This window comes from Heterodontus francisci, chromosome 32 (genome assembly GCF_036365525.1).
Source record: "Heterodontus francisci isolate sHetFra1 chromosome 32, sHetFra1.hap1, whole genome shotgun sequence".
NCBI classification, from domain to species: Eukaryota; Metazoa; Chordata; class Chondrichthyes; order Heterodontiformes; family Heterodontidae; genus Heterodontus; species Heterodontus francisci.
The window spans coordinates 13,721,862-13,740,278 of record NC_090402.1 but is presented as its reverse complement, the minus strand read 5'-3'; the positions used below and the strand labels follow the sequence as shown (position 1 = coordinate 13,740,278).

The 18,417-nt window shown below is 45.9% G+C and overlaps 1 protein-coding gene across 1 annotated transcript in view; it reads left to right on the top strand.

Annotated features, from left to right (window-relative positions):
- LOC137347460 (hemicentin-1-like) overlaps positions 1-18,417 on the top strand; it is a 331,927-nt gene that overhangs the window by 229,248 nt on the left and 84,262 nt on the right. The window contains exons 62-67 of the mRNA XM_068011904.1: positions 1,402-1,533; positions 6,401-6,550; positions 8,667-8,826; positions 15,834-15,958; positions 17,509-17,692; positions 17,958-18,055. Coding sequence (XP_067868005.1) covers positions 1,402-1,533; positions 6,401-6,550; positions 8,667-8,826; positions 15,834-15,958; positions 17,509-17,692; positions 17,958-18,055 — 849 coding nt within the window. The remainder of the gene's footprint in view (positions 1-1,401; positions 1,534-6,400; positions 6,551-8,666; positions 8,827-15,833; positions 15,959-17,508; positions 17,693-17,957; positions 18,056-18,417) is intronic.

Genomic DNA, 18,417 nt, shown 5'->3' with positions numbered 1-18,417 from the left:
ATCTGCTGTCCTTACCTGGTCTGGCATACATGTGACTCCAGACCCACAACAATCTGGTTGACTCTTAACTGCCCTCTGAAGTGGTCTAGCAAGTCACTCAGTTGCCAAGGGCAATTAGGATGGGCCTTGCCAGTGATTCCCAAATCCCAGGAAAGAATCAAAAAAAAATATGTGGCAGCACTTGCCTTGCCTAAAACCCACCCTGGGTTAAAATCAACCTCTTCCCAGTCTTCCCAGTGTTATTTGGTATCTCTTGTGGAGGATCATTCTTTTTGGAATGTTGGGTGGGCATTCTGTCACAAGCCACTCCTGACACTGCCCAATGGTACGGTAATACAGCCTAGGTTGACTCAGTCTCCTCTTCCATTGGGCTCTGGTTGATGTTATCAACCAATTGTATGACAGAGATCGTGAGCTGGATTTTTAGCCCCCACTGGGGGCAGGCGGGCACAGAATTTCACACTGCTGGCCTGTGTGCTGGTTCCTGGCCTCCATCCCACCCCCAGACCATTTTCCCAGAGACGGGGGGAGGGCGGGTGGTGGGGGGGTCGGCAGCCCTGAAGGCCTTTTGTCGGAGGCTGACTGGGATTTTCCAGTCAGCCACCAGGTCCCTGTAGGCGGCGGGGGTCAGTTTAGCTGCCTGGAGGTGGCCTGCTGGTGGAACATCAGGAGGCCAGAAGTCCAGGCAGGCTTAGAGGCCCTCCCTCCTTGCCGGCCTGGGTCCAGCAGCAGCCACAGGTTGCACCCTGAAGGGGCTTTCCCCCCCCACCCCCACTGACAATGGCAGCCAGGCTGCTGACTCTATGTTTACATTTGAAAAAGTTGGAGAGAGGGCACCTCCATTTTGGGGTGCCATCCCCCTCACTTACCTGCCATGGCACCCTGCAGCTGCTTTCAGATTGGAGGGCCTCCTATTGGCCTTCCAGCTTCAGGACTCTTACCCTGCCATCTTTAATTGGATGGTGAGCCCGCCCTCTGGCCACTAATTGGCCAATTTGGGGAAAATCACAGGCGAGTAACTGTTTCCCTACACAGTGTGGGATCCAACCCCCATTTGAGCCTGACGGCAGGATCCAGAGGCCTGCAGGGAAAACCCTGCGCTAAGAGTCCACACGCACTCTTTGCTGTAACTTTGCCTTTTAATTGTCCATTGTTCAAGACAAACACATTCACTGTTTTTTGTATTTTAATTTAAACATATCAATCATTTGATTTTAAAGAACAATTGAATTTGAATCAAATTTCGTAGAAATCAGAGTATAGAATGTAATGGTAACAAATTGCCAATGGGGAGACTAATGGTGAAAGTTGGAAAAAGCACCAAATTGTTGTCTGGGTTTTCACTGTAAATGTTCAATTATTCTTTATTTCTACATTACTGATTCTTCTCCCATATTTCAGCCCCACCAACCTTTGAAGAGCCCTTACAGGAGGTTGTTGAGCAGACAGCTGGCAGTGCCCTTGTTCTGTCGTGCCATGCGTTGGGAGTTCCGCCACCCGCCATCACTTGGCTCAAAGATGGAGAACCAATAGGTAAACTGGGCATGCTCAGTACAGTTATTGAAGTGCTTAGACTATGGAACTGTCTACGACGGGAAGTGGTTGAGGTAAATCGCCGGGATGCTTTCAAAAGGAAACTAGGCATGAGAGAAAAGGGAATGGAAAGATATGCTGACAGGCTGTGATGAGGCTGATGGAATGGGAAGAGACTCGTGTGGAGTGCAAATACCAGCATAGATGAGTTAGGCCGAATGGCCATTTTCTGTGCTGTGTTTTCTATGTCATTCTATTGTATTAATAAACTTCTGCTTTTTAAAAATGTGCCAGGTGGCACATTCTGGAATAAATATCGGCAGGATGGCCAGGATTTGCATGGAAAAGTGTAGATGAACAGAGACCCTTGGTGTCCATATACATAAGTCCTTAAAGGTGACACAGCAAGTTGATAAGGGGGATAAAAAAGCATGTGGGTTACTTGTGTTTATAAATAGAGGAAGAGAATATAAAAGCAAAGAGATCATTCTAGAACTTTATAATCGCTGGTTAGGCCTCAGCTGAAGTATTGTGGACCATTCTAGGCATCACGCTTCAGGAAAGATGTAAAGGCCTTAGAAAGGGTACAGAGGAAATTTACTGGAATGTTCCCAGGGATGAGGGACTTCAGTTATGAGGAGAGGTTGGAAGTTAGGCCTTTTCTCCTTAGCGTACAGAAAGTTAAGCCTCAAAGAAGTTTCCAAGATAATGAGAGGTTTTGATAGAGTAGAGAGAGAAACATTATTTGCTCTGGTTAATGGGTCAATAACCAGAGGTTATAGATTCAAAATCATTGACACAAGACCTAGAGGGCCGAGAAGGAGACATTTTATCACTCAGAGAGTTGTCGGGATCTTGAACGCTCTACTTGAAAAGATGGTGGAAGCTGATTCCATAAATAATTTTAAAAGGAAGTTGAGGATGAGAAACTTACAGAATTATGGATAAAAAGCTGGGGATGTGGGACTAAGCACAACTGCTCTTTCAACGAGCCAGCACAGGCACGACTGGCTGAACGGCCTCCTTCTGTGACATAAGTTTCCATGATTCTGTGAAGCAATGGTTCCTGTCCTGCTGCCGGTTGTTGGATGAATCAAGAGCTGGTACAGTGAAGGGGGGGGGGGGTGGTCACATTTAATGCAACAGGTTATGGCATCATGGAGCTGTAAGGAGGATGAAAGTTTGGGGATCAGAATACTTTAACAAAACTTTCAGGAAATTGAACAGCTGCAGAAGAATGCGAGATAGACTTGAATGATTGTACATGTTCTATGGAAACAGCAGGCTTAATGGAGTTTATGGTCATTTTCTTCTTCTGATATCACCGCACCTACACATTTTGCTATCGAATTGCAATACGTTGGGTTTTTGTCTCTGCTTTTTCCAGACTGCGAGATACCCCTCTGCCTCAAAGACTTCTTTGTCTTGGGAAACCTAGGCAAAGGGTTGTGGTCCCAATATTACACAACACCAAGTGGTGCCATCCATTATTTGAAAGATAAACAGAAAATGCTGGAAATAGTCAGCAAGTCAGGCAGCCACTGTGGGGAGAAAAACAGAGTTAATGGTCTGAATTTTATCCACTTACCTGCAGTGCGGGGGTCTCCTGCTCCCGGGCGTCCTGCAGTCCCAACTGCTGCTGGGATTTCTGAGCTGCTGGCCCTTTGATTGGCCAGTAGCTCTTGGGACGGGATCTTGTCACTTAAAGGGGGTGGCATCCCTGTCAGCAATCAGTTATTTGCCTACCCGCCGTTGAATTCGGCCGGGGTCCAATAAAGGGCTGAGGGCGGGATCACCCCCCCACCCCCACCACCTTCTGATCCGTTGCCGGGAGCCCTGTTGCTGAGGTAAAATACAGCCAGGGGGACTTTTATCCTGGCAAAACCAACACGAGATCCCCGCATCACCTCTTTTCCAGAAGGCCCACTAAATTCGTACCAATCAGACACTTAAGTGGACCGTCTATAGGATTTAGGACCCAGTCGCTGGAAATCCCGCCCTTGAAGAGCTGCTGGCCAGTCAGAGGCTGACAGCACCGCGGAAACGGTGGCTGCTGATGGAGGTGACCATCCTGGAGGCCGAGGAGCATCGTTGGAACCAGGCCTTAGGTGGGTCAGGGTGGTAGGGGTCCTGTGGGGTGTGGGGGTCGCGGGGGGGGGGGGAGGGGTGCAGTCGGCAGCAAGGGCAGAGAGGTGGCCGTCAGTGAGGCCCCCTTTCCCGATGCCACGTCCCTCGTTCAGGCAGTAAGTGCCTTTTAATGAGAACCCACCACCCACCCCGGATCCGGAAAGAAGTCCGCATGGTTTCTCGTGCTGTGCTTCCCGTGCCATGACAGGGCCGCCCACTGCACAGGAATGTGCGGCTGCAGCGGGAAGAGGCCCTTAATTGGGGGTTAATTGCCCAGTTAAAGGCCTCAATTGGCGGTGGGGCAGGAAGGCCATTCACACGCCTTCCCGTCCTGGACTAATCTTCAGAGCAGGCGGGATGGTGATGGGGAACTCCTCCACTACCATCCCGCCCGAATTTATGCTCTCCCCACCTCCAAACCCGCCATGGGGGAGAGCATTAAATTCCACCTGTTAACTCTGATTCACAGCTATTTGACCTGCTGAGTATTTCCAGCATTTTCTGTTCACATTTCCGATTTGCAGCATCTTCAGTAATTTGCCTTTTGTGTTCTCACTAATGGGCGGCACAGTGGCGCAGTGGTTAGCACCGCAGCCTCACAGCTCCAGCGACTCGGGTTCAATTCTGGGTACTGCCTGTGCGGAGTTTGCAAGTTCTCCCTGTGTCTGCGTGGGTTTTCGCCGGGTGCTCCGGTTTCCTCCCACAGCCAAAAGACTTGCCGGTTGATAGGTAAATTGGCCATTATAAATTGCTCCTAGTATAGGTAGGTGGTAGGGGAATATAGGGACAGGTGGGGATGTGGTAGGAATATGGGATTAGGGTAGGATTAGTATAAATGGGTGGTTGATGGTCGGCACAGACTCGATGGGCTGAAGGGCCTGTTTCAGTGCTGTATCTCTAAATAATAAAAAAAAATAATAATTGCTGTTCACTCGTCATTCAGTTTTATACATGGGTGAGGGCAGAAAAGCACCTCTGGATTTATACACCCACATGAGGGGTAACGGGTAAAGATAAGCTGGAGCGCATGGTATCAAAATGGCAAATTCAGAAAATTACTTCTGACTAAATTCCAAGTTAGAGCAAGAGTGACAGGTTGGAACTAGGAAAAAGAACAAACTTAGAACTGTTATCTGGAAATTCTTTTCCACACAGAGTGATCAATACGGGAATGGATTCCAAATAGGAGAGTGGAAATGAAAACTATTGAATCATACAATAATTTGATTATGCAGTGGAGAGACATTAGGATCAAAGAATCATAGAATGGTTACAACACAGAAGGAGGCCATTCAGCCCATTGTGTCTGTGCCAGCTCTCTGCAAGGGCAACTCAGCTAATCCCATTCCACTGCACTTCCCCCATACCCCTGCAAATATTTACTCTTCAGGATCTTCTCTAATTCCCTTTTGAAAGCCACGATCTTTCTGGATGGATGAACTTAGATGGGTCAAGTAGCCATTCCTCATCAATAGAGATCTTGGGCTGGATTTTATATGGCCCCATGAGACGGGATTGGAGGCGGGGGCACGGAGTATTGCTACAGGTGGTGGGTGCGGCGGGCAGAGGTCCCTTTACCTCCCCGTCACCCAGTGTTCTTTCTGAGGACCAGATAGGTCAAAGACAGCCTTCTCGCCCACAGGCCAATTGAGTCCCTTAAGTGGCCTATTAACGGCCACTGGGATCTTACCAATGGCGGGGTGGCCTCCGCCACGTGGGGAAGATGCCTTGTAACGTGAAGCACCCTCCCTGCAGGCTTGGGGGAGGGTTCCCTCCTCCATGGGCAATTTGTAGCCCACAGAGGATCTCCACCAGGAGCCAATTCACCCTGCGGGACTCCCCCTGCTCCTGGACTGCAAGACCACCCCTTAGCTCCCCCCCTCACCAGGGCCTCTGGACTAGCCCTGGCAACCCCGCCTCACTCTTCCACCTCATTCACCTCTTCTCTGGGTCTCCAGCGTTGGATCTGGGTCCAAGACCTCTGCAGTACTGGCAGTGGCCACCACTGCCGGTGGCGCCGCCGATACTGCTGAGCTGCTGGCCCTCTGATTGGCCGGCAGCTCATGGAGCAGGATCCCCATTTTTACAGGGATGGGGATCCCACCTTCTGAAACCTTGAATTAAAAAGAGCAGAGGATCGTTCCGAGGGGTGGAGGGGGCGGGGGGCGTCAAAAGGCAGAGGCGGTTCCCCCGCTTTTTCAGTCCAGTGCCAGGAGCCCTGCCTCCAGCACAAAATCCAGCCCCTCGAGTTGGGAATAATGATGGGTGAAAAGTGCACGTAAAATGTGTTACGGTCACTTATGAGTCATTCGTCAAATTTGCACTACTTTGGGGTTGGCCCATGCACCAATATTTTTGGTTTCACATATGGGTTGTATTTTGCTAATATTATTTACTATTTTGCAGAGACATGGGTGTGAGGGTCAGGGACCCGATGCAGAGCGGAAAGCGCATTTTTAAAAACTTTAAAATGTTTGATTCAGTGGCAACTTTCAAAAGGGTATTGGATCTCAACTTAACAATAAAGTCTTTTGCAGGACTTCTGAAAGAGCAGAGGAGTGGGGCCAATTGGTAGCTTGTTCAGAGAACCAGCATAAGCACGATGGGCCAAATGGCCTCTTTGTGGGCTGTATTATTCTATTTGTACAGGAGGCTTTTGAAATATTTCCTGTTGATATTGCTGTGTTGCTATCTCCTTTATCTTGCAGTAATATAAGCCATAATGAAACTGTTTTAACAGAGACTAGCAACAGCTGGGATTGGCATGTTCTATCCAGTGGCAGTAGATTGCAAACCATCCGGTTACAGCTTTTCCATGCCGGGAATTACACCTGCTTGGCGAGGAATTCTGAGGGAGAAGTGCGCAAACATTACTCACTGATTGTTCAAGGTAAGATGATGATATTCACATCAAAGAGAAAGGTCTCAGAATTAATGATCTGAAGATAGTTGATAGTAAGGACGGAAAAGAAAGGTCAATGCAAGAAAGACTTGCATTTATATAGCGCTGTTTGCTACCTGAGGATGTCCTAAAGCGCCTACAGCCAATGAAGTGTAGTCACTGTTGCAATGTGGGAAACACGGTAGCCAATTTGCACACAGCAAGCTCCCACAAACAGAAATGTGATAATAACTAGATCAATTGTTTTAGTGATGATTGTTGGGTATAAATATTGGCCAGGACAACAGGGAGATCACCACTGCTTTTCTTGGAAATCACGCCATGTACTCCCTCAGTACTGCAATGGAGTGTCAGCCTAGATTTTGTGCTCAGATCTCTGAAGTGGGAGTTGAACTCATAATCTTCATACGCTAAGGCAAGAGTGCTACTAACTGAGCCACAATTGGCCACTGACTTGCACTATAGAAACTGTGCTCTGATTTGATGGAGGTTCTGTCAAAAGGAGACGGAAACAGAACAAAGAAATAAAAAGAACACAGAATTCTGGAAATACACCGCAGGATGTCATTACCTGTAAAAAGAAAAGGCAAGTTAAAGTTTAGTTGTAAAGTGATCAGAACTCCAATCAAGGATCTACAGCTAAAACATCAATCTGTCTTTTCTCTATTCACATCCATATGACCTGCTGTATCGCCCAGACTGTTTATATTATGCTGTACAATAATAATATCGGCGACCACGCTCTGGAAGTGGTTCAAGAGTTCACCTACCTAGGCTCAACTATCACCAGTAACCTGTCTCTCGATGCAGAAATCAGCAAGCACAGGGAAAGGCATCCGCTGCTATGTCCAGACTGGCCAAGAGAGTGTGGGAAAATGGCGCACTGACACAGAACACAAAAGTCCGAGCATATCAAGCCTGTGTCCTCAGTACCTTGCTCTATGGCAGCGAGGCCTGAACAACATATGTCAGCCAAGAGTGACGTCTCAACTCATTCCATCTTCGCTGCCTCCGGAGAATCCTTGGCATCAGGTGGCAGGACTGTATCTCCAACGCAGAAGTCCTCGAGGCGGCCAACATCCTCAGCATATACACCCTACTGAGCCAGCGGCGCTTGAGATGGCTTGGCCATGTGAGCCGCATGGGAGATGGCAGAATCCCCAAGGACACATTGTACAGTGAGCTCGTCGCTGGTATCAGACCCACCGGCCGTCCATTTCTCCGCTTTAAAGACGTCTGCAAACGCGACATGAAGTCCTATGACATTGGCCACAAGTCGTGGTAGTCAGTTGCCAGTGATTGCCAGAGCGGGCGGGCAGCCATAAAGGCGGGGCTAAAGAGTGGCGAGTCGAAGAGACTTCGCAGTTGGCAGGAAAAAAGACAGAGGCGCAAGGGGAGAGCCAACTGTGTAATAGCCCCGACAACCAATTTTATCTGCAGCGCCTGTGGAAGAGTCTGTCGCTCTAGAATTGGCCTTTATAGTCACTCCAGGCACTGCTTCACAAACCACTGACCACCTCCAGGCACTTACCCATTGTCTCTTGAGATAAGGAGGCCAAAGAAGAATAATGAAACATTTCTGCCTTTAGTAGTTGGTTATAATATCTATGCAAATGATGTCTTCACACCATTTGTTTGCCAAACTCTACAACAAAGGAGTTACAATGTCCCTTTGCACCTAACCTCAGAAAACCATCTCCTACTTCACCTAAGTGACACCTCCATTTCCTACACCACCCATCATTGAGTTGGGTTGCCAGCTGATGTTCAATAATGGGCAGACTGGGCTAGCTTTGAACTCTGTCCTACATTACAATAATGATTACACTTCTAAAGTGCCTCATTGGCTGTAAAGCACTTTGGGACATCAGGTGGTAAAAGTTGCTATATAAGTGCAGGTCTTTCTTTTCTTTTGGTGGTGGAAGGACAGTGTTTGAAATTGCTAAGGCACCCAGTCTTTCTCTTGCCTGTCGTCCACTCCATCTCCTCACGTCTACAACCCATCGAATTTCTTCTTGTCACTAATACTAATCAGAAAGGTTTACAAATTGAATGACAATGTTTTTTAAAGTTTTGCTCATTTTTTTTTGTTCTTACTAACCAGTGTTCCCAAACATTCTCGGCTCGAATGTGCCCAGTGAATATGACGCCATGGTGAATGAACATGTGAGCTTGGAATGTGTGGCTACAGGGGAGCCGAAACCCAGTCTAAAATGGCTGAAAGATGGCCAGCCATTGGAAAAACTGGAAAAAGCACACTTTAAGTGAGTGTGTATTTATTTTTTACATATTTATCGCTAATAAACTATTTACAACATGCAGGTAGGCTTTGAGTACAATGGGCCTAATCATAAAACATTTATGACATAAAAGGAGGCCATTTGGCCCATCATGTCTGTGCTGGTCGACAAAGAGCTACCCAGCCTAATCCCACCTTCCTGCACTAGGTCCTTAGCCCTGCAGGTCAGGGCTCTTCAAGTAGACATCCAAATACTTTTTAAATGTGGTGAGAGTTTCTGTCTCTCCCTCCCTTTCAGGCTGAGAGTTCCAGGTCCCTACCACCTTCTGGGTGAAAAAATGTTTCCACATCTCCCCTCTAATCCTTCTACCAATTACTTTAAATCTCTCCCCCTGGTTTTTGACCCGTCTGCTCAGGTAAATCGGTCATCCCTATTTACTCTATCTAGGCTCCTCATAATATTAGGCAGACAGGTGGCAGATGAAGTTCAATGCAGAGAAATGTGAGGTGATTCATTTTGGTAGGAAGAACATGGAGAGACAATAAAAAATAAAGGGTACAATTCTAAGGAGCGTGCAGGAGTATAGGGGCCTGGGTGTATATGTGCATAAGTCATTGAAGGTGGCAGGACAGGTTGAGAGAGTAGTTAATAAAGCATACAGTATCCTGGGCTTTATTAATAGGGGCATAGTGTACAAGAGCAAGGAAGTTATGTTGAACTTGTATAAGACACTAGTTCGGCCTCAGCTGGAGTATTGTGTCCAATTCAGGGCACCACACTTGAGGAAAGACGTGAGGACATTAGAGAGAGTACAGAAAAGATTCACAAGAATGATTCCAGGGATGAGGAATTTCAGTTATAAAGTTAGATTGGAGCAGTTAGGACTGTTTTCCTTGGAGAAGAGAAGGCTGAGAGGTGATTTGATCGAGGTATTCAAAATCATGAGGGGTCTGGACAGAGTAGATACAGAGAAACTGTTCCCACTTGCAAAAGGATCGAAAACAAGAGAGCACAGATTTAAAGTATCTGGTAAGAGAAGCAAAAGTGACATGAGGAAAAACTTTTTCACACGGCGAGTGGTTAAGGTCTGGAATGTGCTGCCTGAGAACGTGGTGGAGGCAGGTTCAATTGAAGCATTCAAAAGAGAATTAGACAGTTATATGAAAAGGAAGAATGTGCAGGGTTATGGGGAGAAGGTGGGGGAATGGAACTGAGGGAGTTGCTCTTTCAGAGAGCCAGTGCGGCCATGATGGGATGAATGGCCTCCTTCTGCGCCGTAACAATTCTGTGATTCTATGATTATACACCTCAATTACATCACCCGTCAGCCTCCTCTGTTCCAAGCAAAACAATCCCAGCCTATCCAGTCTTTCCTTATAACTAAAATTTTCCAGTCCTGGCAACATCCTCGTAAATCTCCTCTGCACCCTTTCCAGTTCAATCACATCTTTCCTGTAATGTGGTGACCAGCAATGTGCGCAGTACTCAAGCTGTAGTCTAATTAGTGTTGTATGCAGTTCTCTGCTCTTATATTCTGTTCCTTGGCTAATAAAGGAAAGCAAGCCATAGGCCTTCTTAACCACCTTATCGACCTGTCCTGCTACCTTTAAGGATCTGTGGACATACATTCCAAGATCCCTCTGTTCCTCCACAGTATCCTCTCATATTGTGTATTCCCTACCTTGTTGCACCTCTGAAAATGCATTACCTCACACGTCTCCGGATTGAATTCCATTTTCAGTTTTTCTGCCCAACTGACCAGACCACCTAGATCTTCTTGCAGACTAAAGCTTTCCTCCTCACTGTCAACCACATGCCCAAATTCTGTATGATCTGCAAACTTCGTTATCATGCCCCCTGCATTTGAGTCTGAATCATTAATATAAACTATGAAAAGCAAGCGATGGAGTACTGAGCCCTGCGGGACCCCACTGGTAACAGCCTTCCAGTCACAAAAATACCTGTCAACCATTACTCTTTGCTTCCTGCCACTAAGCCAGTTTTGGATCCAATTTACCATGCACCCTTAGATTCCAGAGGCTTTCATTTTTTTGACCAGCCTGCCATGTAGGACCTTGTCAAAATCCTTGTTAAAATCCATGTAGACCACATCCTCTGCACTGACCTCATCAACCCTACCTGTCCACTCCTCAAAAAATTCAATCAAGTTAGTCAGACATCACCTTCCCTTAACAAATCCATGGTGACTCTCCTTGATTAATCTATGCCTTTCTAAATGAAGTTTTATACTGTCCTTCAGAATTGATTCTAATAATTCGCCTACAACTGAAGTTAAGCTAACTGGCCTATAATTACTTGGATTATCCTATCCTCCCTTTTTAAACACTGGTACAATGTTGGCAGTCCTCCAATCCTCTGGCACCACTCCTGTAGTCAGGGAGGATTGAAATACGATGGTCAGGGCCTCTGCAATTTCCTCCCTTGCTTCTTTTAACAACCTGAGATATATTTAATCCAGGCCTGGTGATTTATCTACTTTCAAAGATGTCAAACCCTTTAACGCTTCCTCTCTTACAATGTTTATCTCGTTCAATATTTCACAGTCTTCTTCCTCAACTACGATGTCATCATCAGCCCCCTTGTGTGAAGAAAGCTGCAAATTATTCATTAAGAATCTTAATCCACATCCTCTGCCTCCACGCATAGGTTACCTTTTTGATCCCTAATAGGCCCTACTCTTACCTTAGTTACCCTTTTGCTCTTTATGTATTTATAAAACATCTTTGGATTTTCCTTGATTTTATTTGCCAGTATTTTCATGCCCTCTCTTTGCTTTCCTATTTTCCCTTTTAATTTCACCCCTATACTTCTGTATTCTTCTAGGTTTTCTGCTGTATGAAGTTCTCAGTGTTTGACATAAGCTCCTATTTTTTGCCTTATTTTACCCTTTATGCACCTTGTCATCCAGGAGGCTGTCCTACTCTTTTTCTTTGTGGGAACATATTTACCCTGAACCCCTTGAATCTCTTTCTTGAATGCCTCCCATTGCTCTAACACCAACTTACCTGCAAGCAGCTGTTTCCAATCCACTTTTGCCAAATCGCTTCTCAGCCTCGTAAAATTGGCCTTCCACCAATTTGGAATCTTTACTCCTATTTTATCTTTGCCCTTTTCTATAACTGTGTTAAATCTAACTGAATTATGATCACTATCACAAAAGTGCTGTCCTTTTTTTTATTCATTCATGGGATGTGGGCATCACTGGCTAGGTCAGCATTTATTGCCCATCCCTAATTGCCCTTGAGAAGGTGGTGGTGAGCTGCCTTCTTGAACTGATGCAGTCCATGTGGGGTATGTACACCCACAGTGCTGTTAGGAAGGGAGTTCCAGGATCTTGACCCAGCGACAGTGAAGGAACGGCGGCGATATAGTTCCAAGTCTGGATGGTCTGTGACTTGGAGGGGAACTTGCAGGTAGTGGTGTTCCCATGCATTTGCTGCCCTTGTCCTTCTAGTTGGTAGAGGTCGCGGGTTTGAAAGGTGCTGTCTAAGGAGCCTTGGTGCGTTGCTGCAGTGCATCTTGTAGATGGTACACACTGTTGCCACTGTACGTCGGTGGTGGAGGGAGTGAATCTTTGTGGATGGGGTGTCAATCAAGCGGGCTGCTTTGTCCTGGATGGTGTCGAGCTTCTTGAGTGTTGCTGGAGCTGCACCCATCCAGTCAAGTGGAGAGTATTCCATCACACTCCTGACTTGTGCCTTGTAGATGATAGACAGGTTTTGGGGAGTCAGGAGGTGCGTTACTCGCTGCAGGATTCCTAGCCTCTGACCTGCTCTTGTAGCCATGGTATAAATACGGCTACTCCAGTTCAGTTTCTGGTCAATGGTAAGCCGTAGGATGTTGATAGTGGGGGATTCAGCGATCGTAATGCCATTGAATAACAAGGGGGAGATGGTTCGATTCTCTCTTGTTGGAGATGCTCTATGGCACAAGGATTCTCTCTTGTTGGAGATGGTCATCGCCTGGCACTTGTGTGGAGTGAATGTTACTTGCCACTTATCAGCCCAAGGCTGGATATTATCCAGGATCTGCTGCATTTCTACATGGACTGCTTCAGTATCTGAGGAGTCGCAAATGGTGCTGAACATTGTGCAATCATCAGCGAGCATCCCCACTTCTGACCTTATGATTGAAGGTCATTGATCAAGCAGCTGAAGATGGTTGGGCGTAGGACACTACCCTGAGGAACTCCTGCAGTGATGTCCTGGAGCTGAGATGATTGACCTCCAACAACCACAACCATCTTCCTTTGCGCTAGGAATGACTCCAACCAGCGGAGGGTTTTCCCCCTGATTCCCATTGACTTTAGTTTTGCTAGGGCTCTTTGATGCCATACTCGGTCAAATGCTGCCTTGATGTCAAGGGCAGTCACTCTCACCTCACCTCTTAAGTTCATCTCTTTTGTCCATGCTTGAACCAAAGCTGTAATGAGGTCAGGAGGTGAGTGGCCCTGGCAGAACCCAAACTGAGCGTCACTGAACAGGTTATTGCTAAGCAAGCGACACTTGATAGCACTGTTGATGACACATTCCATCACTTTACTGATGATTGAGAGTAGACTGATTGGGCGGTAATTGGCCGGGTTGAACTTGTTCTGATTTTTGGGTCCAGGACATACCCGGGCAATTTTCCACATTGCCGGTAGATGCCAGTGTTGTAGCTGTACTGGAACAGCTTGGCTAGGGGTGCAGCAGGTTCTGGAGCACAAGTCTTCAGTACTATTGCCGGCATATTGTCAGGGCCCATAGCCTTTGCAGTATCCAGTGCCTTCAGTCGTTTCTTGATATTACGTGGAGTGAATCGAATTGGCTAAAGTCTGACATCTGTGATGCTGGGGACTTCAGGAGGAGGCTGAGATGGATCATCCACTCGGCACTTCTGGCTGAAGATTGTTGCAAATGCTTCAACCTTATCTTTTGCGCTGATGTGCTGGGCTCCCCCATCATTGAGGATGGGGATATTTGTGGAGCCACCTCTTCCAGTTAGTTGTTTAATTGTCCACCACCATTCACGACTGGATGTGGCAGGACTGCAGAGCTTAGATCTGATCCATTGGTTATGGGATCGCTTAGCTCTGTCTTTCGCATGCTGCTTATGCAGTTTGGCATGCAAGTAGTCCTGTGTTGTAGCTTCCACCTGCCCAGCTTCATTCCCTAAAACTAAATCCAGAATTCCCTCAGCCCCCTCCCCTTGTTGGACGTGCCACATACTGGCTGAAAAAGTTTTCCTGAATACAGTTTAGGAATTCTGTGCCCTCTGTACCTTTAGCAGTGACTGTATCCCAGTTAATATTAGATTAATTGAAATCCCCCATTAATACTGCCTTATTGTTTTTACATCTGACTGGAATTTGTCTACAAATTTGCTCTTCTATCTCCCTTGTACTATTTGGACATCTATAGTACACTCTCAGCAGTGTGAATTCCCCTTTTTTGTTCCTTAGTTCCACTCATATAGCCTCATTTGATGATCCCTCTAACATATCATCTCTCCCCATGGCTGTAATTGTTTCTTTCATCTTGTTTCTTGTCTTATGTTCTTAGACGTCATGTTGATTTGTTTGCGCCTAATTAACATTTGGAAAATGTTAATTTCTTTGACATACTCCACCAGTTCTCCCACATAAGTTCATAACAAATGTTAAAAGGACTGTGGTGCGGGAAAAGGCTATTGTTCTGTGCAGATTACAGACGGGGGAGTCAAGTTTAATATCTGAGGCATTAGTTACAGAAGTTAGTAGATGATAAACTTGTGCAAGGTATTATTTAGGCCAAAGTTAAGAGTGTTGTAAGTACACCCCAGTATAGAAAAATATATTAGAGTCAACCATTTACTATTTTATTGAGATGTAAATAGGTCTCCAAAAATACAAGTGTAGTAAGTCCCACGTACAAATACTTTTGTCTTTAAGAGATGGAAATGTGGTGAATAACGCAGCAAACACGGAGATACTCAGGATTTTGGGATGGTTTTTCCACTTTTTAACTGGGCAGAGGCAAGTCACGGGATGGGCAGGCAATGAGGCCATGGCTTGAGTTTTGCGGTTTGCTCCACTACAGATGAAAATCACCAAAAGCCTTATGAAAAGACACCGAGAAAAGTGGAAAAATTGACTTTTATCTTAAAACTTAATTTGTTGATGTTTTTAATCTGGGTTTGGTATTGGAATAAATGGGGCAATCTCGATTTTTGGGCTGGGGGGAGGAGGTTGGGTGGGGGTGATGGCATGTAGTGGTGGTAAAGGGAAAGCATGCAACACACACCAGCATTGGACAGCAGATAGACCCAGTGTGTTTATCTGTCTAAAAGTTGTCATCAGTTCAGCTCTACCACAGTCACCGATACTTGACACTTTTTACCATTCAGATATGGACTCAGTGGGCTAAACTCTATGACTCTATATCTGGTTTCAAAACCCACTGAAAAGCTATAAACTTAATAGAAAAGATCTGACCATAAACTTGTCAGAATGAGGAACTAGAATCATAAAATCATCATAGAATAGTTACAGCACAGTAGGAGGCCATTCGCCTGTCGTATCCGTGCCAGCTCTCTGCAAGAGCAGCTCGGCTAGCCCCACTCCCCTGACCTTTCCCCTTAGCCCTACAAAATGTTTCTGTTCAGGTGTTTATCCAATTCCCTTTTGAAAGTCAGGATTGAATTGCCTCGACCACACTGTCAGGCAATGCATTCCAGATCCTAAACACACATTGCATAAAAAAAGTCCTTCCTCATATTGCTGTTGGTTCTTTTGCCAATCAGTTATAATTGGGGTCCTCTGTTTCTCGACCCTTTCTGCCAATGGGATCGGTTTCTTTCTAACTATCTAGACCCAAACTCTTTGACTGAATTTGACAGACATCTGGGAATGAGTTGATTGATGGCAGGGAGGTCACCTGATCAAGCCTGTTTCACTGGGCCTCAAGTGAGGCTGCATGATGGCAATTGAGAATGTAAAATGCTGCTGGTTCATTTGGTCATCAGATATTTTTTCTCTGTCTGTTCTGTAGTTTGTCCTCAGATGGTAGTTCCTTGGGTATAAAGAAGGTTTTGGCCTCAGATGCAGGAAGGTACACTTGTGTGGCACGAAATCCAGCTGGGGAAGAGACGAAAATATTCATACTCAATGTACTCGGTAAGTGAACATCCAGACTTAGCTTACTGACCCATGGCAAAAGCTGTTACCTCAAAGTGTTTTCCAAAGTGCTTTGAAAGCAAAATGGCAGCTCCATATTGGGTAACTCAGCTTTGTAAGAATTCCAACTCACCCCTTTTCTTAATGAGCATTTCATTCCATATATCTTTAAATATTTAAATAAGACGGAAGGGCTGTCTGCCCTTCAAAAAGGGTGTCAGCGCCTGCGCACAGGCAGCTGCTGCCATTGCCAGGGACGGGCAGTCCACCCCCTCCACATGATCGGGTGTGGGGGGGGGAGCGGCCTGCCCCAGCTATTTAAATGAGCTTGAGATCGCGGCAGTGAGCTTATAAAATCCAGTCCAAAGGCATAGCTATCATATAGCCAGTCTTTAAAAAGGGGTCAGACTTGGCCAGTAAAATCATTGAATGCTACAGCACAAAAGGAGGCCATTTGGCCTATTGAGTCCATGTTGACCCTCTGCAAGGGCAATTCAGCTAGAACCACTTGCCTGCCCTTTCCCTGTAATCTTGCAGATTTGTTATTGTTAGGTGGTTATCCAAAATGTAATTAAATTGATCAAAATTTGAATTTTTGCAGAAGTATATACTTGAACTCAACTCAGGTCAATTTATCTCTTTCTACTCATCCCTGGTTTGTTGTAGCGGGTTTGTTAATCTTGGTTCGCACTGACATAAAAAGACTCGTAAAATGGAACAATGGATGTTGGAGCCACACAGTGAGGATTGTATTTCAGTTTCTCACTGAGGACTCCACAGGATCATTTCTCATCTATCACCCTAAGCCCCTCTTCAATTTTCTAAATCAGGGTTGATCCAACTCTCTTTAGGTATAATCACTAAATGTGATGGCGGTCACCTCTACATAGGAAATAGTTATTCTTTGTGGCATCTTCAGCTTCTGTGATGTTGTCTGGTTCTCCTATTCAAGTTTTGTACAGAATCGCCTCAACATTCACAACGACTGATCCTTTTTATTTTTCTAAAGCTTGTCAACCCAAACCTCAACCTCTCTTCACAACTTATAAAGAGAAGCTCCAACATAACCTGCAGACGATAAAAGAAAAGAATTGGCATTTATATAGAACCTTTCATATCCTCAGAATATCCCAAAGCTCTTTATAGACAATGAATTACCTTTGAAGAGTAGTTGCTGTTGTAATGTAGGAAATGCAGCAGCCAATTTGCACAGAGCAAGGTCTCACAAATGGCACTGAGATGACACCAGATAATCTGTTTTAGTGATGTAGGCTGAGGGATAAAAATTGGCTCTGTTCTTCTTCGAATAGTGTGATGGGGTCTTTTACGTCCACCCAAGAGGGCCTCGGTTTAATGTCTCATTTGAAAGACTTCACCTCTGTCAGTGCAGCACTCCCTCAGTACTGCACTCCCTCAGTACTGCACTGGAGTGTCAGCTTGGATTATCTGCTGATGTCTCTGGAGTGGCACGTGAATCCACAACACTTTTTTTACAGATTCCCTGGTATTCATGAGTCTAAATATAATTTTGCTTTTCTCCTTGTCCCCAGTGCCTCCGAATATCAGCGGGGTTGCCAGTCATCCCGAGACCCTCACGGCAGTGCCTAATGCAGTGGTCACATTGCAATGCAGAGCTGTTGGTATACCTCCCCCACAGCTGAGCTGGTTGAAGGACGGATTGCCACTCCCTATCTCGTCCCACATGAGGCTGCTGTCAGCTGGCCAGATCCTGAGGTAAAAGTGCTAGGGACATTGTAGGAGGAGCATCTCCGAACGTTCACTCTTGTAGAGTTGGTGCCTTTTGTTTATTTATTCAAATTTGTACAATCCCCGGATAAGTTATATCTGAAATCTGGTGCCTCTGCAATGATTTTTCAGTTCCGTATGTCAACAGGAAGAAAAGCTGAAAAATTTGTGCAGTCACTGAAAAGAGAGGACCCGTAGCTTTTTGATGTTTCAGTTAAAAAAACTTTATAACTTTTTTTTCTGCTTCCTTCAGGATTGCTCAGGTTCAGATTTCTGATACAGGAACCTACACGTGTGTCGCTGTGAGTCAAGCTGGTGTGACAGAGCGACATTACCACCTGCAAATTCAAGGTGTGTCTTTACCTTTGGACAAAACATTCCGGAGGAAAATTCGTGTTTACATTCCCCCCCACTTCCACGCCCCTCCCCCGCCCCCACCCAGCACCCACCCACTTCATTTATTAATATTCCTCCCCACTCTCTCAGTTTGACCATTTGACCAGCTCTCAGGCCTCTGCCGAAGCCTCTCTGAAGTCAGGACATGTATGAAAGCATGTCGGAGTAATCTGTGACTGGTCTCCATTCAGTTTGTCCCCCCAGCCAATGAGAACTTTACGAATTGGTGGCCTTACAAGTTACAAAGCCAGCACCCGACCATTCAATGTGATAGACCACCATTGTATCACTTCAACAAGGCTGGCCCTCCTACTGGA